A 23,525-nucleotide genomic window follows, 5' to 3' on the forward strand; every position below is an offset into this window, starting at 1 on the left:
CACGTCTGAAATCTTTCTGGCAGGTGTCGGGAGGAGCCAGACGAATGACCGGCTGAGTTACCTGTCGAGTCAGGCCCCTGGGGACTTTAGGGGATGCTGGTACCAGTTTCCGCCAGGAACTCTAGCTGGAAAATGCAAACAAAATGCAGCAGAGGAAACATACTCTTCCCTTCTCTGGGTTAAAAGGGTGGTCGAGGCTGGCCAGGGGAAACATTGGTGTGGTCTCTCTCTGCAGATCTATTTTCTGAGTCCCTGCACTGCAGCTGTTGAATTTCCAGACACAAACAAGTATGCATTCTGTGAGCCTGGCTGGGCCCACACAACAAGGAAGAGCCAAGCTGGATTCCATTCTGCTTTGCACATCAGCAGCTCTGTCGCCAGCTGAACTCCAGGGCAAATGCTGTGGCTGCTAACGATGCAGCCGGGAGGGATGGCACTGCTGGACCGATACGGGCAGTGCGTGAGGGACATGCTGGGACTCGGTTATTTTGGGGACAATGAGAAATGGAAGGAGATGAGGAGTCGCAGAAATGTACATCAGTCTTGACAAAACGTACACAGCAAGGGAAAATCTGGTTTTACTAGTCATCCTCAACGGGCCTGTGTGTGTGCTTGTTTATGTTTAGGTAAGCCTGGCCTCCCACTCACTAACGAGTCGGCAGACAGGGAAAAGGCTGTCAACTCCATGTTGAAGGCCACGGTGCAGATTTGGGCACCACACAGAGGCGACCAGCAGTCACCAGCCAAGGGCACTGGAGGGGCTGAAATCCCTTGTTTTGTCTCGTGCCCCTCAGGGCGAGTCCTCCCAGAGGGGCCCCCTGTCATCATTCACCCCAGGGCTCTGTATAGCCTCCTCTCTGCCCAGGTCACCAGTTATTTGAAGTAGTCTTGAGAGAAAGCGAAAGGGAAGGATGAAAGGGTCAAAGTCAATTAAAAAAAAAAAAAGGGAAGACGCAAATGTATATATGTTCCTTCTTTTTCACTAGAATGTGAATTTTTGATGTCGCCTGTTTTCATCTCATTTGTGATGAGATGTGATTGTGATTTCGTCTCATTTGTTTTCATCCCATTTGTGACCAACACTAAGTCTCCCCTATACTAGACCATATGGAAGACTGAGCCAGGAAGAGGGGAGGAGATACAGAGGAAGTTGGGATTTGGGGGGCTCTCAGGGAGGTCTCGGGGGCAGGTGGGCAATGCAATTCTGTGTAGAAAGGACAGAGAGGGGCACCTGGGTGTCTCAGTCCGTTAAGCGTCCGATCCTTGATCTTGGCTCAGGTCATAATCGTGAGATTGAGCCCCACATAGGTTGCTGCACTGGGCGTGGGGTCTGCTTAAGATTCCCTCTCCCTCTCCCTCTGCTCCTTCCTCTGCCCCTTCTCTCCTCCCCCTTCCCCTGCTCACACACGCACATGTGTAAGCACATTCTCTCTCAGAAAAGAAAGAAAGAAAGAAAGAAAGAAAGGGCTGAGTGGGGCCCTTGCAAGTGTTGGGGTCAGAAGAGTTGTGAGGTGGGGATAAAGTCTGACGTGGAGAGAAGGGGCTGAGGTTGTTGGGATGATGGTGCTTAGAAACAGTTCAGCATTCCTCAGGTCCTAGGAGAATCTGGTATCTCTGGCTGGTCGGTATATCAAAGGGAGGATGGGGCGTTCGCAGAGTGGATGGGATAGTCTTCCTCGAGAATAATGAGCCCAGAGGCATCTCACTGCCACTGCCACCTCCGAGTTGGACATTTCCCCTAGAGCTGTGGTTCTCAAACCAACAGGCTCCACATTACCATGGAACTTGCTAGAAATGCAGATTCTCAGGATCCCTCCCACCCCCCTGCCAGCTCCCGACCCACTGACTCGGAAACTCAATTTTTTTTTTTTTTTTGGAACTCGGAAACTCTTGGTGTAAGGCCCAGCAATCTGTATTTTAAGAATCCCTATAGATGATTCTAATGCCCACTGGAGTTGGGGAACCACTGGTGTAGATTATAATGAAGAGTTGCCAGAGGGAACCGGATTCAGCAGGAGGGAGGCCTGAGAGCCTGAGGCCAGGTGCCAGCTTCCCTGGGTGGGTTCGAGGTTAGCTGACCAAGTGTTAGCCCCCGTCCTTGGGCTCCGGGTCCTTGGCCCTTTCCGAAGAAACACTGAACCAGCTCAGACCACTGCTTTGGCACAAGATCACACTTTAGTTCAGAGACACGTTTGCATAAATACTTGAAATGGATCCACTCCTGCAGGGGGAGGCCTGAGAACCCGCGGCTCGCCACAGTCCTGCAGCTCTGCAGCCCCTGCGGCCATGGAGCTGAATGCCGAGGACAGTCACGGTCACTTCTGAAGACCATTTGGGGGCGCAGCTAGGGCACTTTGACATTCATCATTATCCTCCCCACTCTGCACCTCTCTTTTACTAAGGTTTTTTCCCCTCTGAGGTAGATTATTTATCGGGGAAACCAAATAGGAAAACTTTTTTTTTTTTTTCATTTGACTCTGCTAGTCCTTCGCAAACAGGTTGAGTCTCCTGTTTGGGTCAATAAGCACATTTTTTACCTTTTAACCTATACCCTCTACCCAAACCCATACTAGGTCCAACCCGCCAGATAGTAGACTTTAGGATCTGTCGTCCACATCCTCGTCTCCCCATTAGGAATTCATGCCACATGGAGGGGCTGTGGCAATGACAGGCCTGGGTAGACCATGCCACCTCCACAAGTAGGGTCCCTGCAGTGGGTACCTTGGTCTGTGCCTCAGCATCCCGAGTCCATGAGCACGAGACCATCCCCCACCCTGCCCAGGATCACAGTGGGCAGGGCTGGCTTCCACAGGGCTTGGTATCCTCAGGTTTCAGAGCTTCACTGCAGGTGGTGGAGGCCTGGCCGCTGGGGTACCGGCACTCCACGGTCCGCCGCTGCCAGCCGGCTCCACAACTGCTGGAGCACTCAGACCAGTCCCCCAGGACCCACTGCGCATTGAGCAAGGGCTGGATGACGTTGGTGGTCGCTCTCTCCTTGCTGGTCTGTGTACTGAAGTTCACGTCATTAGGAACAAAGAAGGTATACTTGACTTTGGGGGGAAAGACCTCACCAGGGACAGTCAGGAGCTGCACGGTCAGAGGCTCGGGCAGGGGCCGGAAGCTCTGTAGCCGCTCCAGGGTGGCAATGGAACCGCTGTATTTAAGGATGGTCCCCTTCACCAAGATGTCCTGCTCTATGGCAGAGATGGCCAGGTTCCCGTTAAGCAGGTACTGCCCATCGGCCGTCTTCAGCGCCAGGTAGTTGCCATCGTTCTGGACCCCCGGGTGGCTCCGTTGTTTCACATCAATGTTAGTGGCACCAGCCGGGATGGTCACAATGTCATTGTAGCCATAACTATGATAGGAACAGAAAGACACCCTGAGGACTCAGCCTAGCGCCTCAGCAAGTTAGTGAGCTGGTGACTAGGGGGGCGGTCACAGAGTGTTAGCAAAGCATCAAGTAGTTGCCCCAAAGTTCCTCATAACTACAGTGGAGACCGACAAGAATGTTTTGCACATTGGGATTTTCAAGGGTTTTTGCTTTGCTTTGTGGCTCTGCTTCAAATGTTCGCACTTTGGATGTGTGGACCTGGATATCAGCACAGAGGAAGACATCCCAGAAGGGCTTGCCAAGCTGCCTGGGAGCTGCCGAAGCTGGCAGCTCTTGGCCCAAGTGAAGTCTCAATCATGCTTAGCTCCCCGCAGGGCCACAGACCTTCGCTTGGCCCCCTGCATGCCCAGAGTTCAAACCCACGAGGGAAAATCTGCTCCACACACCAGTCCCAGAATCCGACCAGAACGGACATCTCTCTCTACCTCTTAGAGCCTATCAGCCCCTAGCATTTGGTTCATAGGGCCCCAGGTCAGGAGCCAGAGTGAGAAAAGTTGCTCCTAGTTGCCTTCCTCTGTGTTTCAGCTCTGTTATAGCTCTAGGACTTTACATGGGATGGAGAAACCTTAGTTTTTATTCTTCTCTTCTGGGGCGAAGGGTTTGGGTTACAAAGGCTGGGAGGAAAGCAATGAAGATTGAGGACAGGCAGTTGGTTCTCTGCTAGTCTTGCCTTCTGCCCACTCAGGCTAGCTGCTGAATCTAGGGCAGCTTTGAAAGGATCCACAGCCCCATATGTCTAACGCCTATGAGAAAGCCGGCTAACAGACCCAGGATCTGAATATCCCACACCACATGCTTCTTTTTTCTATATCCTTTGAGTTTAACTTTGAGGCCTGCCAAGTTGTCTGCTGTTCTGTTCTCCGAGCTGGATGAGGTGAGAGATGGAGAGAGACCAAGAGGGACACAGCGTGGCCACGTAACTTATGCCATGGCCCTTCCTCTCTGGGAATCTTTTGCCATAGCAGGAATTAAGACACCTGGGCTCTGCTCCTGGCTGTCATTAACTATCAGTGTGACCTCAGTCATGTGATCTTTTTGTGGCCTTGATTTCTTCATTTGTAAATTGGGTATAAGAGTACTGGCCACCTGATAGACTTATTTTAGGAATCAAATGAGGCCATAGAAATGAAAGCACTTGGGCGCCTGGGTGGCTCAGTGGGTTAAGCCGCTGCCTTCGGCTCAGGTCATGATCTCAGGGTCCTGGGATCGAGTCCCACATCGGGTTCTCTGCTCAGCGGAGATCCTGCTTCCCTCTCTCTCTCTCTGCCTGCCTCTCCATCTACTTGTGATCTCTCTCTGTCAAATAAATAAATAAAATCTTAAAAAAAAAGAAAGAAATGAAAGCACTTAAGAAAAAAAGAAGTGAAAGCTCTTCAATATTAGGAATTTCATGAACATATGGCGTTAAGGTCCGCAAAAGCGCCCAGAGTTCTCAGATTCATGAAAGCAAGGCCACCAAGACCCCCTTCTTCGGACCCCCTTTTTGAAAGATCCACCTGCAAAAAGATGGGACTCACCGGTGTAGGGTGGGATGTCCTTCCCAAAACAGGCCCAGAAGAGCCGTTTTCTGGCAAGGGCCCAGGTTACTCAGCAGAGCTCTATGGCCAGTTGACTCAGAGCTGACACACCCCTATCCTTAGAGCCTCTGGCTGCCCTGTGCCCCATCCGCTCTATGGGTCAGACCTTGAGCCAAGCGCTCCGCCCATCTCATGACTTGTTATGGTGATTCTGAGATAAAGGGGACTCCCAATGCTTTACAGAGAAACTACGGCTCAGACCTGCATGGGTAGTAAGTAGCTGCCACAATTCACATTAAGGCCAGTGTGATGCTGAAGCCTATTCCACTCTTGTAGAACCTACGCACAGAACTATGGGTGAGACTCACCTGGAGGGGTTGAGGGAACCAGACACCTTCCTGCATGAATTGCCTTTGCCCCCACACACCCCACATTTGTCCAGCTTTCTAGGCGAGTCCACCACGTGGTCACAGCCAGCCTTGACACACTGGCCACGGACGCAGATGGCCAGAGTCTCTGGTCCACACAGGGTGCCATCGATCACCTGCAGCAGGGAAGTAGAAGGTAACAGAGGGCGTGGTGTGGGGTCGGAGGCAGGGGGCCTTCCTCCTCACCCGTGGTTCTGAGCTCCAGAAAGATTCTCACCTTGGCCTCGAACACTTTGAATTCACTCCTTCCCCGGGCTCGGCAAAACAACTTGCAGCGGTCCCGGGGGGACACCCCTGCATACTTGGGGACCCACTGTAGGAGGTTCCCATCCATGTCAGTGTAATTGTAGGCATTATACTTCTCACACTGCTGCTCCCTGAAGCTTTTCCCTACAAAGAGGAAGACACGGTATGACGTTGACATACCTTGCTGAAGCAGGGAGGACCCAGCAGCAGAAATGCCAGGATTCAGGGCCCCTTCCTTCCTCCTGGTTTTGATCCAATCCCAGGACATAGGTTCAGTGTCATCTGGGCCCAACGTTTCTAGACATGTCCGACCTAGGTCCGTGTGGCCTGGAAAGGAGCCTCCAGCCTCAAGCTGGGCTTTCTGCGATAAATATCCTTTCCATGTGGGGAAGATACCAATGCTGTCTTATAGATGAATACACTTAGGAACAGGGGACAATCAGTAAGCTTGAACAATCCGTGGAGCCTATTTTTGGGGCCCTGCTAATCATGCTCTATTTTGACTTCCTTGGTGACTATGAACGTGTGGCCAGACTGTCAGATCGACATCTCTAGCTCTGACCTTGCCCCTATTACAGCTCACCTGCTGTAATTCCAGATGTCTCTGGGGGACCTCCATGGGCAGCGGTGCAATTACCTCCAGCTCAGAAAAAGCCCGACCCCAAATGGTTCCTCCATGAACTGGTTTAGTTTTCTTTTGGGGATACTGCTGCATTTTGGTGTGAGACGGGCATCTGGTATCCGCTTAACACTTGAGTATCTAGATCGACTATTTCCAACCTGTCCTCATGTCCTACACACTATTCGTGACAATCTGTGATTTTAAGTGTCTCCTTCCCACTCTCACCATCTGAGTCCACCTTCCTCAAGCCCAGGCCTCTTGGTTTCCTGTGAGACCTAGTACCCAGCCTCCTCTCCCATCCTGCTTCATGCTGCTTCTAGAACAGTCTGTCAGAAGTAAGAAATGTTCCCCACACCCCCAAATCCTGAAATTAAAGCTGCTCTTACTACTGAGGTTCTCTATCCTAGCTGTATCTCTGCATGGCCTGTGGAGACTTTTCAAAATACAGATGGCCCTGCCTTCCTCCTGAGAGTCTGATTCAATGCATCTGTGGGGTCCAGGCCTCTGTGTTTCAACAAGCTTCCCAGGTGACGTGACGGGACAGCTGGCCCAGAGAACCTCCAGAGACCATTTCAGCTTTCCCAGATATTTGCTGTGCAGCCTTAAAATGTTAGTGGGCTGCTTGACACCAGCCGAGTGAATGCTAGCCCTCACAAGCCTCCCCTCTCTGCGTGGGCATGTGTCCTCCCACACCCAGTCACCATCTCCAGCCTCCAGGCCCTGCACAGCCTTAACTCCCTGTGAAGCTTCTGGCTAGCCTAGGCTTTTCCTTGCTCTGGATTCTGCATAGGCGGGGGCCCAAGCCTCAGAGCTTTAGGCTTTAATTGCTTTGTAAAAGGCATATGGATCTCTAAGTAGCCTGCAAGTTCTTTGAGGACAACGAGCATGCTTTGTACATTTTTACAAAGTCATTTGCAACATCCATTATAGTTTGAGCCACACGAGAGGCACTAAAAACTACTTGTTGATGGAGAGGCTGATCCCGGGGTAACTGAAATCACAACGTCTACCTTGTGCCTTACCTTCATCCCTCCCCTTCGTCTCTCTCTCCCCCTCTCTCTTCACTGCATATGCCAGGCAAACTCTCATGATTCCAGGGCAAAGTCTCTAGAGCTGCATGCCACTGCGGATCCTTCCCGTCTTGCAAAACTGCAAAGCCTACAGATTTCCTCATTAGACACCAACCCAATGTCAGTGTGTCTTTGCACTTGGATGCATCTCTCTTAAAACTCTGCTTGTCTTTTGCTGTCTGCCAATATTTCCTGGAGCTGCACAAGGGGGGAGTTGGATGGGATGGTGGGGAAAAACTGCTAATGATTCCCTCTCACCAGTTCTGCTGCTACCCCTGCTGCCTCTGAGTTAATGTGTGTGCTCTCTCGTGGTACTAGGGGGGTAGGAATGTATGTCAAGGGGAGGTAGAGGCAGTGCTGCTCCCTAGTAAGCTTCCATCAGGCAGTTGCCATGGCCTCAAGGGAAGATGGGCAACTCTTCTCAGCAGGAATGTGCATTAGAATCAGATTCAGAAACGCTCCCTCCACCCTGGGCTGAATGTTGGCTGGAAAGACAGTGGAGGTTTGGCTCTGACACTTGCTTTGGAAAACACTTCTATTCTGCACACAGACGAGGGTTCAGATGCCTCCAGAAGGATTATTATCTGAGACGTTAGCCTCTCTGCAGAGCTCCTCCCAACCCCCTGAATAAGTTTGGTTGGGAATGACATCCTTGATTTCCACATCTTGAAAGATCAGGGCAATCTCTTTCCTTGGCTTTGCTACACTCTCCCAGCACAATGAGAGTTGGGGCCATTAGGGTTTGTCCTAAAACTTGGTGCCTTGCAGGGTCTTTTTATGTCTGGCTCCCAGGAAAGCTCTGCATCCCGGGAGACCCACCCTATTTCCTGTCTGGGGATCTGCTACAGTGACAACAGTAGTGGCTGTCAGGTCTGATTACCGTCAGGGGGGCATTCCTCTGTGTGGCATGACTGATACTTGGCTCTCCGACCCAGGCAGTATCTTCCTCCGTTCTGAGGCTCAGGGTCCTTGCACTCACGGTGTGAAAATTGAACTCCTCCTCCACAGGTCCGGGAGCATTCTCCCCAGGGTCCCCATGGGGCCCAGCCTCCATCCACCACAGCCTGCAACACACAAGGCCACACTGAGTCAGGAGCAGAGGTGGGGAGGCCTCAGCTCTCAGTGTAACAAGGGGCCATGGCCCTGACCTCCTCATCTAGTTATGCTCATTCTGGTGGGTGTTGTTCGGTAAACTGCCTTAGTCATTTTTTAGTGACTGTGTGGCTTACTTGGAGATTGGCCTCTTGAACACAGAGGATGTGCTGATCTTGTTCACTGCTGACTCCTCAGTGTCTAAAACAGGGCTTTGCCATTAGTGAGGTGCTTGGTATTAGTTGTTGAATGAAACAACATTTTATAGGAATAAAGTTGGGTCTAATGCAGCAGTTCTCCATCAGGGCCATTTTTATCCTTTGGGGACATCGGCAATGTTTGAAGACATTTTGGTTGTCACAGTTGGGGAGGGCGTATGTTGCTGGCCTTTAGCAGGTAGAGGTTGGGGTGCTGCTAAGCATTCAGCAACAAACTGTCTACCGCGAGCATCCAGTAATGCACATCCAACAGTGAACATCCAACAGGGAGCATCCAACAAGGAGCATCCAACAGTGAACATCCAACAGGGAGCATCCAACAAGGAGCATCCAACAAAGAGCATCCAACAAAGAGCATCCAACAGTGAACATCCAACAAGGAGCATCCAACAGTGAACATCCAACAAGGAGCATCCAACAGTGAACATCCAACAAGGAGCATCCAACAAGGAGCATCCAACAAGGAGTATCCAACAGTGAACATCCAACAATGAATGCCTAACAATGAAGAAGACAGTCTCCTACAACCAGCACTTATGTGACCCCAAATGCCTCTAGTGCCGAAGTTGAGAAGTCCTTGTTTAAAGGAATAATTGCTGGGAGCTGTTGCTATTGGTCTACCGGCTACCAGTTCCAATGGTAGGATGATGCCTGGGAAATCATCAGAGTTGCTTCCATCCTTACAATCAACCTATGAGAACAAAGCTTTGCCCTTGATTGCTTCTGAGTTTTTGAAATGGAAATACTTGTAAAAAATGACAGAAGTAATATCTGCTTATATAAAAAATGAAAAATACAGAAAAATATAAAAAAGAAAACTTAAAAAAAACCACTACCCCAGTAAAACCACTGATGGGATTTTCATCAATAATCTCTCACACTTTTGCTCTGAATAATCATAAAGACGTGATGTTTTAATTGTACATAGTTATGATTCTGTCACATGTATAGTGTTCTATGATCTGTTCTTTGCCCTTAAAAATAGATGATAAACATCATCCCATGATCATTCCATGTCAAACTCTCCCTGAATTGAGCTTGGCTCTGGCGCTGGGGAATGTTGAACAGACCTCCTCCCCTACTCTCAGTAATGTGTGAAGCACGTGCTTTGGGGAGGGAGAGGGTAGAAAGAGTCAGTACATAGAAGAGAAGCTCAGTGTCTGAATGGGGAGGATGAGAAGAGGCTGAGAATGGATCTGTGACCGCTGGCCTGGATCAAGCTTAGCCAGAGTGGGGCTTACCTGAGCCAAGCCGGATCCCGAGCCTCAGTGAAAAGGACATGCCGCTGAGGACAGCGCTCTGGAGAGTGAGTGCTCAGGCCACCCTGGTGATTCAGGGCTGGGCCAGGACCAGGCTGTGAAACTAAGCGGATGCTGTCTCATAGGCAGGGCTCAGTGACTCTCAGTAAGAGAAATGTGATCGGCCTCACAGTTTGCAAGTATTAAGAGCAGGGCAAAGAAGCGAATCATTTAAAAAACTCTCACTGACGTTGCCTTGTTTTTTCTTGTAAGTTTACTCTGTCCTAGGCCAAGTTATCTCTGCCTGGTCAGAGACAGCTCTGATTCCCTCTCTCCTCCTGAGTACGGAAGGCTCACAGTTAGTCTCATTCTCCTGACCTCTGAATACGAATGCAGCTCCGACAGGGGTGGGCTAGGAATACTTTTCCCTCAGCTCTTTTTTTTTTTTTTTTATATATTTTATTTATTTATTTGAGAGAGAGAGTGAGAGAGAGTATGAGCGAGGAGAAGGTCAGAGAGAGAAGCAGACTCCCCATGGAGCTGGGAGCCCGATGCGGGACTCGATCCCGGGACTCCAGGATCATGACCTGAGCCGAAAGCAGTCGCCCAACCAACTGAGCCACCCAGGCGCCCTTCCCTCAGCTCTTGATTGAATGTTCCTCTTCTGCCATCCCTCTGTCTGTTTCTACTGGAATTCATAATGGGCTCCCTTTACTGAATGGCCACAATCTGGTCTTTGTACCGGAAGGCTTCATTCCTATCTCCTACCCTCATAAACCTTCAAGAAAACTCCAAAACAGTTCCAAAGGGGGAGTTCCCAGAATGCCCTGAGCATGAGCGGCATCGTCCATTTGCCCCGAGTCCAGCCTTGAAGGGCTCCTCTTGAGTTTGGCTAAATAAGCCTTGCTTTATTTGTTAAAAGAGGAATGATTTTACTCAGAAGTCATAGTTGCAGCCTGGTCCAAAGTCTCTTCAGTCATGGCTCTCCAGTGTGGTTTCCTCCTGGAAAATAGCCCTCCCTTCTCTTTCCTCCCACACCCCCCAGTGGCCGTCCCTCACCTTGGGCCTGTCCACTTCCTCCTCAGGCAGACAGCTGCCATCCCAGCAGAGGTGCCCAGGCCCACAGGGTGTCCCATCCGCCCATGGCAGACTGCCGTTCTTCGTGTGGCAAAGGGGCTCGGCGCCATCCATGTGGCACCAGAGCTGGGCGCAGACGTCCTGTGCTGAGGTGTTGGGGCAGTGGCGGAAACCCAGCCCAAAGATCTGCTTGCACTGCTGGTCCAGCTCATAGAGGGCCCTGCGGCCTGGCAGGTCTGTCGGGAGGGGCAGGGCTGAGGTGGGGGCATCCAGGAGACAGTCTCCTGAGAAATGGAGGCAAGCAGAGGAACAAGAATGACGAGCAGGGGTTTCCCCCTCTCAGCTCCCCCATGGCCTCCCACGTTATACTTACATCCCTACTCATGGGGTGTAAGGCCTAGCCATCATAGTTTCTTTGACCATAACCTAACAACTGTCAACACTCAATCATCAAGATGAGCTTATCCAATTTTTGACTATCAGTTAAGTACAATTTTATTAGGACTGAATGTTTTTGGTTATCCAGAACATTCTACATACATCCAGTGTGCACCTAGGGATTGTAACTGTAATACTGGTCTACAGCATGTATAATTGGGGGCACAAATGTGCTTTCAGAAACCATGGCATGCAAAATAAAGCCTAAGGACTGATGTTTGAATAATCTACTAGTTTTGTATCTTAGGTGTCCCTGTCTCTTTCGATGAGAACCAAGGGTAAGTTGTGTTTCCACTGTTGTACTGAGTAAGCTGAATGGTTTTAACCCAGCACGTCACCCACCTATACTCCCTACCCTTGCTCTCCTACTGACCTGTTCCCTGCCTCTTTGCCATTTCTGAGCTACTGCATAATCTAGCTCTCCAGCCCGGATGCTTTCTTTTCTCCTCCGTACTGCATCCTTCCATTCCTTTGAAACTCCAGACAAACCTTCTCAGACTAATTCTACTTGCTCTGGGATTTATCATCTAACTTAGCTCAGCACTCTGGCTGCTGGAAGGCAGGGCAAGGAAGACTGGTTGGCGGGGATGGTTAGCCTGCCAGTGGCACACGAGGCGGGGTGAGGAACACCTCTCTGATGTCTGTTCTACCCGAATCGTCTCTGCTGCTCTGTGAAGGAGCTCAGCCAGAAAGCGCCTAGGTGCCAATAGCACTCCAGCGATCACCGGGGCAGGCAGGGCAGACCCCAAATACCAGCAGCTGACCAGAAAGAAGCAAAGAGAAGCTGAGGGACACCTACCGTGACCCCCGTCCAGGAGCTCTGTGAGGTACATGGCACTGCAGGGAGACCAGGGCAGCGTCTTGTTCAGGTGGACGAAGAGGGGCGCCATCATGTGGTGTTTACCCATGGGCCCAAAGAGCCGTGCACAAGGTTTGGAGTCATCGTGCGGCATGCTGAGGACATGCCCTGCAGGGGAGACAGACCCAAAGCCCACCCTAGCCAGTGTCCACTGCCCTCCTGCTCACCCTGTCCCGCCCCAAGGGCTCCCCACATGGCCCAGTGCCCCTCTCCCTCTTTCTGACCCATCTCTCTCCGCTGACAAAAGAAGGCGTCTCAGGGGACAACCAGTCACCAGCTCCTCACAGGGGCAGCAATGTCCTTATTCCTTAAAGATTTTTGGTTTGGGCTTCACTCTGGGCTTTTCTCTTGCAGAAAACCTGGGAACCTTGATATCCCTTTGTTTTCTGCCTCAGCCTGTCCTCAATGAGTCACTCCCTCACATGGTGCTCTTTACAATTGATCTTCCCAGAATTCTTACTGTTACTGCTTCCCTTTACCTGAGCATTTATTTCATTTTGGCATTTCCCTGGTGACCCCTGATGATGGTCCAAGACCCTATTTTAATATTATGGCCTCAGCTCAGGGTGGAAATGGAGAAAGCACAGTACCTATTTGCATATAATCACTCTGTCAAAACTCTGAGTGGAACCTGGTCAGGTGTGAGAGCTGCATCTTCCTTAGCCCCTGGGCTGGCCTGGATTTGAAAGAGGCTGTTCCCTCGGACAGAATATGGTCTAGTCAGCTTGGCATGGGAAGTCTTACCGAGCTCGTGGGCCAGGGTGTAGGCTGCCTGGAGCCCCTCGTCCTCGATCACAGAGCAGCTCTTGTTGGGATCGCAGATTGTGCCAATGTCCGCCACACCCAGGGTGTCACACATCCCCTCCTTCCCACAGAAGTTCTGCTTGGCGGAGAGAGTGAGGGTGTGACAACAGACATACAATAGGAAATCTTCCTATTTCTGCTCCTCCTGAGTTGAAGGAAATCTTTTTTTTTAAAGAGAAGGGTAGAGAGAGGGAGGGGGAGGGACAGAAGGCAGGGGAGAGACAGAAGGCAGGGGAGAGAGAGCATCTCAAGCAGACTCCATGCCCAGCACAGAGCCTGACACAGGGCTTGGTTTCACAACCCCATGACCATGACCCAAGCAGAAATCAAGAGTCAGAAGTTGAACCGACTGCACCCCCCAGGTGCCCCTAAAGGAAAATTTTTAAGCCGAAGCCCCTATTTCTTCGCAAAGGCCACTCATGTGAGGAAGCCTATTTCTTTTTCTTCTTCTTCTTCTTTTTAAATTCCTTCTTCTTCTTTTTTAAGATTTTATTTATTTCTTTGACAGAGAGAGATCACAAATAGGCAGAGAGGCAGGCAGAGAGAGAGAGAGAGAGAGGGAAGCAGGCTCCCCGCTGAGCAGAGCGCCCGATGCGGGATTCAATCCCAGGACCCTGAGATCATGACCTGAGCCGAAGGCAGCGGCTTAACCCACTGAGCCACCCAGGCGCCCTCTATTTCTTTTTCTACCTTGGTGTGTCCTACGGCTGGCTGGCTGCAACTTTGTGTCCTAGACCTGGCGTGTCCTAGGGCTGGCTTGGTTTGGGAGTCAGGATAGCATAGTACTGAAGAGTACTGACCCTGCAGCAAGACCGCCTAGGTCTGACTACATGGGTGCCACCACTGTGGGGGTGGGGGGCAATCTGTGCCTCAGTTTCCTCCGTTGTAAAATGGGCCTGCGTGGGCTTGTTGTGAGGACTGAAGGCGTCAACAGGGCTTGGCACATGTTACTGGATTTTCCAGCCTTCGGGAAGCTATCTGTTTCAATTGCACAGCTAGGAGGACAAGCCTCCTTGTTTGGAGAAATCTCAAGGGTGACCCCCGGTTCCTGGCCTCTGTGTTTAATAATCGTTGTGGTGGACCTCCTCTCTTCATTCCAACTCCAGAGTTTTGCCTGGGCAGTCTGAGCCCATTTCCTCTTGCTATGACCTCAGCAGACAGCTGGTCACAAACTTTTGGAAAAGAGCCCTTACGAGATTCCTGTCCTTCCCTTGCAAATACCTCACACTTGTCCTCATGACCTCCCCCTCATCATTCCACACACGAGGCTCCTGGCGTCCAGCTGGGGCCAGCAGGGAGACATTTCCCATGTTTGAGCAGGCCCTGTGGTCCGCCCTTTGATCCGCCCATCCCGCCTCCCTTCCTGCCTGGGCTCTCTGGAGCCAGCCCACGGACCTGTCTGGTGAGCAGAATGGCCGTGTCGAAGTGTTCTGGGTGCCGGTCACTGGGCTGGTTGAAACGGCGCTGCCAGCTGCAGAAGTTGCGCAGGGTGAGCCCCCCATTGTCAGACACTTCTGGGCCCCACTTTTCATCCTCCACGATCAGCACTTTTACCACCATGAGGTGGATGGCGTTTTTAATGCTGGGGTGCTTGTAGATACGGGCCGCCACGGACATCAGTGTCAGGATGTGGTTCTGTCGGAGAAGAGGGAGCAGGGGGAGGGAAGGGTTCAATCTCTCAGCCCATGGCCTTCTGCCTGCTGTCACTGCCCCTCAGTGTGCCAGGCTCTGTGCTGGGCCCTGGATATACACCACTTGCTGAAGACTCACAAAACCCCAGAGGTCCTGGCCTGATTTCCCTTCATTTTACATATAAGAAAATTGGAGGCTCAGTAAGTGGCCCAAGATCACAGAGCTAATGAGTGCAAAGCCAGCATCGGAACCCAGATGGCTGGGCTCCAAAGCCTGTGCCTTTAATGTCTCGACCAGCCACATGTGGCTGTGTAAAACGGAGTTAGTTAAAATTCAATAAAATTAAAATTACAGTGCCTCCACCACACTGGCCACGTTTCAAGTACATCAGTAGCCACCTATAGGTCAAGGCTTCTGTATTAAACTGAGCAGACAGGACATTTCTAGCATCACCAGAAGGTCCCACGGGACTGTACTCATTATTCTGCTTTAACTCGGACACCCAGCACCTCCCTGCCAAGCATCCCCATCCCCTCTCTGTTCTCAGCCCAGAAGCAATTACTGGAGTGTTCAGGTTTAGTAGAATGTGTTCCTTAGAAGCCAGTGGAGCCTCTTCCTGGTGCCTGCTGGGGAAACTTCTCCTCTTCAGGATGGGCCCTGTTAACCTGAAATCGTTCCAACAGGCACCACTCACGGTGAGCCTACCCCCGTCACCAGACCCACACCTCATTAAATGGGCACGCTCACTCTGTGAAGTAGGCATTGTCATCCCGGTTTTATAAATGAGGGAGTAGAGAGGTTCACATGAGTTAAATAAGCTGTCTAAGGTCACACAGCTCTGAAAGCCAGGACACCAGCCCAGGCACGTCTGTCTCTGAGGCCTACACTCTTCAAATGAAGTTTCCCAGTGCTTGACTGCTGGGTTTCTGGACAACCACGAAAGGTTTCTTCCTTTCTGCCAGGGGCTTGAGAGGAGGCAGTGGGCCTAATGCGAGCTAGGCGCTGAGGATCACACCTGCTTCCAGTTTTGCCCAGGCCAGCTGAAGGAGTTCACATCACTGCTTGGCCTCTGTCCTATCCTTGGCCTGCCAACTGCTCCCAAGGCTTTGGAGGCAGCCAGATGGAGCTCACTCTCCTGCCTCAGGGACCTCTAGAAGTGAGTCCTCTTGGATTGTTTTGCAGAAGAAAAAGGGGCAGAGGCACGCATGCCTTCAGCCCGGAGTGTGGCCAACCGAGCTGCCATTCATTTGCCGAGCTCCCCGTTCCCTGGGGCACCATCTCCCGTAAGCCTTTCTTTTTTCCCTCCTGTGGTCTGGAAGGTAGGAGTGGAAGGAGGGGCAAAGAGGGTGAAAGGCTAAAGAGGGACACTCCGTCGGTTGAGGCCACGTGTGGGAGTTCCAGACGAATCCTATTATTTGTGAATGGGATCTGTCTGTTCACCTCACGGGCAACAAGCCAGGTATTTTGTAAGCCCTACAAACAGGGGTTGGCAGGTTTCTTAGCGTGTCAAGCACTCTCGCTATGTTTAGGCTGATGTAAACATCTTATCAGCAAAGCTGAAACTTGGCGCACGCTCCTGGAGCTGGATTCCTGAGGGAGAAAAGCAATCACATCATTATGCAACTGGGGGTGAGGGCTGAGGAGTGGGAGCTTGCTGAGGCTGCTTCCTGGCCAGGCCTTCACTGCTCCCAGGGGGCAGACAGAGTCTCCTGCTCTCTTGCCCCGGTAGAGGTTGAGTCTGATGGGCCAGGGACCAAGCCCTGAAATTTCTTCAGAGCTAACCTGCAACTCTCCGCACAAGATCTCTTCACTTTGAGTCTCAGTTTCACAATCTCAGAATTGGGGAGATGATGGTTTACCAAGAAGATGTTAACACAAGAGATGCTGGGTGCTCAGCATCAGTCCTGGAAGGTTTGGGTTTAAGAGGGCTCAGTGTTCTCAAGTGACCAGATCAGACTGAGGTTCTGGGGCAACGTGGCTGAGTGGGAACCATGCATGCCAGTGCCACAAAGGGTGTCAATTTCTGCGCAAAGGATGAGGTGAGGCATCAGGGGAGGCTTCCCGACACTCAGATTTTCAGGGAGTCTCCTCTGCAGGTCAGGGAGCTCAGAGCATCCTCTAGACACTGAATAACCATCAGGCGAGTGGGCTTCAGAGCCATTTCCCGTCAAGGCAGTGGGTTAGAGTTGGGAGCATTTGGATGTCCTCTGGGTGCTATTTCAGAAGAGAATTTTCATTGCAAGAGAACTGCAAGGACTACACAGTCCCAGTTTTTCTGTTAAAATCCCCAATTCTGGTTCTACTCACCTCCCCTTTCGTCTTGCCTCGCTGAGATTTTGGAGGTGGGAGATACTACCATCCCCACTGTTAGCTCCTCTAGGAAACCTCTAGGCAGGGATGCCTGATATTTGCAGAGCATCTTATAGATCCCTAGGGGGAAGGACATGGTGGGGGCAGTGGCTGAGGGTCTGTGAGCCTCCGAGTCTTGGCCAGTACCCTAGGCCAAAAGGCCAAGCCTGACTTAGAGTTCCACAGAGAGAGGGCTCAGGAGCCAGTGAAGGAGAAGGTCAGATGGCTCACTCCACCACCTGGTGTCTATTTGTATTTCTTTGTGCACCACTGAGGTGTGGGCTGCTTGCTGAAGAATGTGAACGAGATGGCACCCCTAGTGGACTGGGGGAACAAGATGGCACCCACCATGGCAGACAGCTTCCAAGAACCATCTCAGGCAGGTGGGAGCCCATGACCAGCCTGGCCAGGGGTGGTCAAACAACCCTGCTCTTGAATGACTTGGGAACCTCATGTTCCTGATTCTCATTAGGAAAAGACTTGATATTATTTTAGGGAGTGTCCTTCTTCATTGGTGCCCCTACAACCTGAAGAAGAGAAAGAAATGGCCTAGGTAGCTGGGCTGGGTCACAGCCTCTTTGATTCTTTGTGATACAACTTAGGACATTCCTCCCCCAGAGCTCCCATGGCAGCCAAAGCCAACTGCTGTGGGAGTCTAGAAGTCTGGGCCTGGGCCAAATGCATTTCCAGCAGCTCCTCTACTCAGAGTGTCATCCCTATGCTTTGCTCATTTGCTCTTCATACCGTGGTTCCATCACTGCCTCTTGCAGCACTCCTGGGAGAGGCAAGGAGAGGAAGAGCAGCATCATGGAAACTCTCTGACCTCAGCTACTGGTGCCCTACTTTTCCTATTGGGGGGTCTCTCTGGGGTCCAAGACTGCTGAGGAGGTGGTGGAGAAGCAAAGAAGAGTAAAGAGGCAGTTGGAGAAAAGAGAGGGTCCTACACTGATGTCCTTCATCTCTCCTCGTTCTCAAAACAGCAGGGGGCAATGTCACCTCTCCAAAACTACACACACTTAGCACAAGGAGTCAAGCTTAAACACTCTGAGCGGAGCAAGCTGAAAAGGAAGGCCTCCCTGCCGCGTGGGAAAGCAGAGCTGACATGGCAGTGGATTGACTGTGAAGGCACATCCTACCCTGACAAACACAATCACCAAAGGCAACTTCAGTATTAGCTACGCTTTGTTGAGCACCTACTATGTGCCAGGCACTGGGTCAGGTGCTTTCCGTATTTTATTGTATCCTCAAGGCAATGCTGGGACATTGGTATAACTGTTCCTATTTTGCTGGGGAGGAAATCAAGGTCCAGAGAAATTGGTAACTTGTTCAAGGACACTCAGCTTATTTCGATGATCCTTCAAAGTATATGCTCTTCATCACCCCACTGACTGCCACCTCTCCTTGCTGCTACAAGGACAGGCACAGCATAGCCAAAACAAACCCAAAGCATGCCAGCAAGCAAGCCTACCCCTGGCAGAAGTGGTCAATCAAACACCTTTGAATATTAAGGCACTTTCTTTGGGAAAGACTTCCTATTGTTACTCATTCTGACTGGAACAGACAAAAGAGACACAAAAGACTCGTTCGCTTGCCAGGAGGGGAACACAATTCACACGTGGACACAACACATGTCTCTCCTCCTTGAAGACGTAGGTAGCTACAGAGCAAATGGGGCACATGTCTGCTTTGGTTATTTTCCAAACCAGGATGCTTTTGAGAGTGAAGACGATGCTATTAATAATCATGCCAGAACAGGCCTAAATGGGGACTATGCTGGGAACTGTGATCACTTTAGTATTAGGGCTTGTGGAAGATATTTTCCCAGAGGTTATGGGTAAAGGGGAGAAGGAATGGCTGGGATTTAACCCTCTCCTGAAATCACTTGTGGGTAGCCTGACATCTTGGGAAAACTATGGTTTCCTCTGGGGATGAGGAGTGCCCCTCCCTGGACCTTCTCTGCTTAGCAGAGAATGTAGAGCTCGGCTGGCTGGTGATACACTGGCCAGTCGGAGTTCTAGTCTGAGCGTGGGGCGCGGCTCTGCCCACCACACACTGCTTTCCCCGGGGCACGTTTGTCCAGGCAACAATCAGCGGCAGCTGGATGCAGACAGAGTTAATGGCCTTTTCTGAGGTGGTCCCTCCTTTCAGAAAGCCCCCTTTGTCTGAGCTCATTAACTCTGAAACCAGATAAGAAGGTGGGAGGCAGGGGCCCCTTCTGTCAAGGGATTAAGTGAACTCAAGTGTACAGAGTTCTGGAAAACTTCATTGTCACTTCACAGTGTGACCAGCCCGGAGCATGGCTAATTCTTTCTCTTGGCCTTGAAGGTGGTTTCTTCCCAGGATAGGGCCTCCCACTTTGGCTGGGCATCTTTGGACTGCTGGATTCCGTGACCCATTCCCACAATATAGACAAGTGTAGGGGGTAAGCTGAGCCACAGTCACAGGCCCTCCTTCTGCTAAAGAAACCTCATGGTACAATAAGAAAGAGCACTGCCCCCAGATTCAGGAGACTTGGGTCATGACCCAGCCCTGCTGCTTACCAGCTGTGTGACTTTGAGAAAGTCACAGATTCCCTGTGAGCTCTACCTTCCTCCTCTGCCTCTCTCAGAGGTATTTCTGCTGAGGTGATGCATGCAAACCATTGTACAAACTGAATGCTCTCAGAGAATGGCTTCCCCACCGAGTGCTAAACTTTCTAGAAGACTCATCATGAAGTATCCTCACTGATGCTTGCATTAATCCTGATGACCTGGGTCTGGCTTCACAGATGAGGAAGTGCACCCTCCAGGGGATAAAGTCTCTTCATCCTTACCTACACCTCAAGTTGCTAAGACATCCCCAAATTGCCTTCCATCGGTGTCAATGAAGTCTCCAGGAGACTCCCTGAAGAATAAAGAACTGGATTCTATTTCAGGGAGACGGGTCTGGGCAGGGAAGTTCTCGAAGAACTAGAACTTGACATTCATTCTTGTCTTGACTGAGCTCATGGACCTGTTTAGGAAGCTCAAGGGACTGAGCTGAGAAGTTCAAGTCTATTCTGTGGCATCTCCACAGTGGGTGAGCAGTCAAAGCAGAGGGGTGGGAGGTCATAGGAGCAGCTGTCCCTCAGCCCCTGCCCCATCCCAGCATGGTGACAGCAAGGGTGTAAATGGGCTGTGACATAATGAGACCAAGGCGGTGGTGATGGAGCTGGTCCAGCTGAGAGCACTTTTCCTTTGGGTGTAAGACCTGGAAGCTGGTACCCTATGGAAAGGACCTCAGCCTACAAAGGGGCCTGATGTGCTTTTCTGACCTACATAGGCTGGCTGGGTGCAAGGTGTGTGTCTGTGAATGGCCCAGAAATGGTGTATGTGGAGGGGGAGGGGATGGGATAAGCATGCCTTGGGTCATCCAGCCAGAAATCTGGGAGTGCTCCTGGGTGTCTATGTGAAGAGAACCTGGGGCAGACCCAGCCCAGCCAAATATATCCTTGAGGTAAATACTCAGTATCTTAAGTTACTAGGTGATGGTGGGCTGAGACAGCTAGACGGTAGGAAAGCACTAGAGAAAACATTTTGGCTGTGAAGTCTGAAAAGTCATTACATTTTCTGATGCTTCTTTGTGTTCTTGTTGTCTTTCCTATCTCCTGGTTCTTAGGCCGAAGTCAGAACCTGGTTCCTGCATAGGGACGGGCTCAAGCATCTCAGCTCTGGGTTTGCAATGATTGTACTCTCAGCCTCTTTCTGGTAGAGCTGCCTAGTAGCCAGGTGTGGTCGTCCTAACCTGTGATGGGAGAAGCCCTGCTAGCCACCCTCTTGAGGACTTGCTTGGGGAAAAGGAGTCAGAGGAGTCAGCTGGTGCCCCCCCCCCCCCCCCCCCCCCCCGCTCTCAGGGTAGTCAGGGAAGCGGATATTCAATCCTCATAGTCCCAAAGCCCATTGGGAAGACCGCACTAATGGCTCAAAGCTGCCTTAACAGTGCTCTGGGAGAAGCAACTACTACAACAGTGTGCCAAGGGGCCTGCTCCTGCAGGAGCCAGGGAGGGAGCCCATGGACCTCTCACCCCTAGCTCTTCCCAGCCTTCCATCTAAATGCATTTCCCAGGGATTGCAGATGGATAAAGACGGCATGCATCATCTAGATTGTTCTGTACTGCTGATGCAGAAGCATTCGGTACCCCCCAACAGTCAGGCATAGGATGAACCTAGAAGAGGGCTACTGGCCAAAATTGCCATTACTGAAAAGGCATTAACTGAGCTGCAGCAATGGCCAGGATCCCTGTGGCAAGCATCTCCAACCTCTGGGCAGATCAGGTGTTCTCTACCTAGCACACCTCTGGTTTTGTGCTCCCCAGGGGAAGAGAAAGCACAGCTCTCTCCCAGAACTCTTGTACTTCACTGGGTTCTTGGGGAAGGTGTTGGGACATGGGCTGACATAGACTCCTCCTGCCAAGGCTGCACCACCTCTGAGTCTAGTTAGACATGGTTTGGCTACAGGAGTTGTCCCCTGAATTCAATTTTCCTGCCCAAGCTCAGTAGAAAGCTGTGTCTGGGCCGAGAGCCGCTGGGGTGGACCAAGGAGCATTAACTGAAAGAGCTCATATCCCCACTCCCTTCTCCCCTCCCTTTTCCACTGAAGCTTCAGTTTCCCAGGCTGAGCCCCCAGGCAGAAATTCTGTTCCCCTCCCTTTTTTGTGCCGATGCGGGCACTGCCAAGTTCGGGCCAGGGCCGAGTGCCAGGCTGGCAAGGTAGTCCATGCCCCTTGATCAGAACCAGCTGGGCACACAGAAGTTGGGCAGCCCCTTTCCAGGTTCAACTCCCTCCAAACAATATCTTTTACTTATGGCAACCTTAGTTCTGTCTGCAAAGGGAATGAAATAGACCCATCTTTCCGTCGCAGCTGACTATCCTTGGGAACCTCTCAGGTCTGGACACAGTGGAGGGCTGAGAAATGGAGGGTGGGGTGGATGTTCTTCCCAAATGTTCAATTTTCATCTCTGTTGGGAGAGGCAGGTGCCTGGGGGAGGGGGCGCGCTTTAAAACCCATTTTAGTTCAGTTTGCCAAGTGCTGAAGGAGATTCAGGATGCTAGGGGTGAAGGTGGGCAGCAAAGGAGGAAGCACCAGGACCTCCACTCTAAACTGCCAGGGCCACGGGTCAGGAGTGGAGGGAGGGCGCTGTAGGTGGCCCAAGTGTCAGAGGTTAAGAAAAGAGTTTTTGCACTTTCTCAGGAAAGAACCTTGTTGGGGTCGGTCTTGGGAGGATGAGGAACTGTAAAGAGATGATTTGGGAGGCTCTAAGAGGTGGCTGGGGGCCTCCAGGAAAAGTGAGTCCTACCTGTAGGTCGGCTCCATAGAAGGCAGCCATGGACGCATCGGCCACCAGCAGCGTTTCCACGAAGCGAGCCTCAGACACAAACCGCTTGGTCCTACTTGTGGCCCCTAGGGGTGGTGGCAGCTCGCTGGCGCCTTCTGCCTCCTCTTCTTTGCCCCCTTCCTCATCCTCCTCCATTTCCTCCTCCTCCTCCTCCACCTCTTCGCTCTCCCGCTCCTCGTCTCCTCTTTCCTGCCTCCGATCCTCTCCCTTCACCTCCCACTCAGGTCCTCCGGGGAGGGGGTGGGCTTCAGAGGCGGCGAGCCCGGGGGTCTCACGGCGCGCCCCATGCCCCCAGCGCTGCAGGCGGTGCGGCTGGCGCAGGGAGCCCCCTGCGCCCTGAGGCTGGATGGTGAACTCTTCGCCGTCCAGCAGGAAGGATCCGCTCAGCCCGCGGCACAGGCTGACGGCCACCAGCGACTCGGGCTCCCCATTCACCGTGCCAGAGAAGAAGCAGTCGCGCAGCTCCCGTTCGCCCCCGGCCGCTGGGCCGGAGCCCCCGAGGCGCTCGATCTTGAACTCGGGCGCCAGGAAGCTGGCGTCGGGCTCCAGGCGCAGCACGAAGCCCTTGCCGAAGGCGGACAGGTGGAACGCGAGCTCGCCCGCGCTGCCCGGCAACCGCGTGGGCTCCACCAGCTCCGAGGCCTGCCCCTGGGCGCCGGGCCGGGCCGGGGCGCCGCGGGCGAGCGGCGGCGGCGGCGGCAGCAGCAGCAAGAGCAGCAGCAGCGGCAGGAGCGGCGGCCACCGGGGGGCTGCGCGGGGCATGGGGGCTCCGGCTGCGGCGCGGGAGAGGGAAGAAGGCGGCCCGGCGCGGGCAGGTGTTGGCTGCGCGAGCGCAGCCCGGCCGCTCTCTCCAGGAAAAAGCAAATCAATCAGCTCGCTGGCCGACTCGGCCCGCGAGGGGCTGGCGACGGCGGCGACGGCGACAGCGGCGGCCCCCGAGCGGCCCCTCCGGCTGGCGCAGGCCGCTCCTCCCGCGCCCCGCCCGCCGAGCCGAGCGCGAGCAACTGGCGCCCCGGCTCGCGTGCGCCGGTCCTCCGCCCCTGCCCCGCGCGCGGTCCGCGCGCAGCCGCCTCCTGCCTCCTCCCCACCCCGGGAAGCACCGAGTGGGCTGCCGAGCTCTTCGTATTTATACTTCCTTCCCGGCTTTGACATAAGAGGTTTATTTTTGATCTCTCACTATTCCCGTTTCC

General features: G+C 52.3%; 1 protein-coding gene across 1 annotated transcript; it reads right to left on the bottom strand.

Annotated features, from left to right (window-relative positions):
- Nucleotides 1–1,890: 1,890 nt before the first annotated feature.
- ADAMTS8 (ADAM metallopeptidase with thrombospondin type 1 motif 8) lies at nt 1,891–23,525 on the bottom strand. Its single transcript, XM_047693413.1, has 9 exons — nt 22,297–23,525; nt 14,396–14,635; nt 12,941–13,076; nt 12,137–12,304; nt 10,882–11,183; nt 8,155–8,338; nt 5,554–5,726; nt 5,277–5,452; nt 1,891–3,355 (listed from the first exon to the last, which is right to left on the bottom strand). The coding sequence occupies exons 1-9, from the start codon at nt 23,485–23,487 to the stop codon at nt 2,785–2,787; spliced, it is 3,141 nt and encodes a 1,046-aa protein (XP_047549369.1). The 5' UTR covers nt 23,488–23,525; the 3' UTR covers nt 1,891–2,784.

The sequence above is a fragment of the Lutra lutra genome, chromosome 10 (genome assembly GCF_902655055.1).
Source record: "Lutra lutra chromosome 10, mLutLut1.2, whole genome shotgun sequence".
In the NCBI taxonomy this organism is placed as follows: Eukaryota; Metazoa; Chordata; class Mammalia; order Carnivora; family Mustelidae; genus Lutra; species Lutra lutra.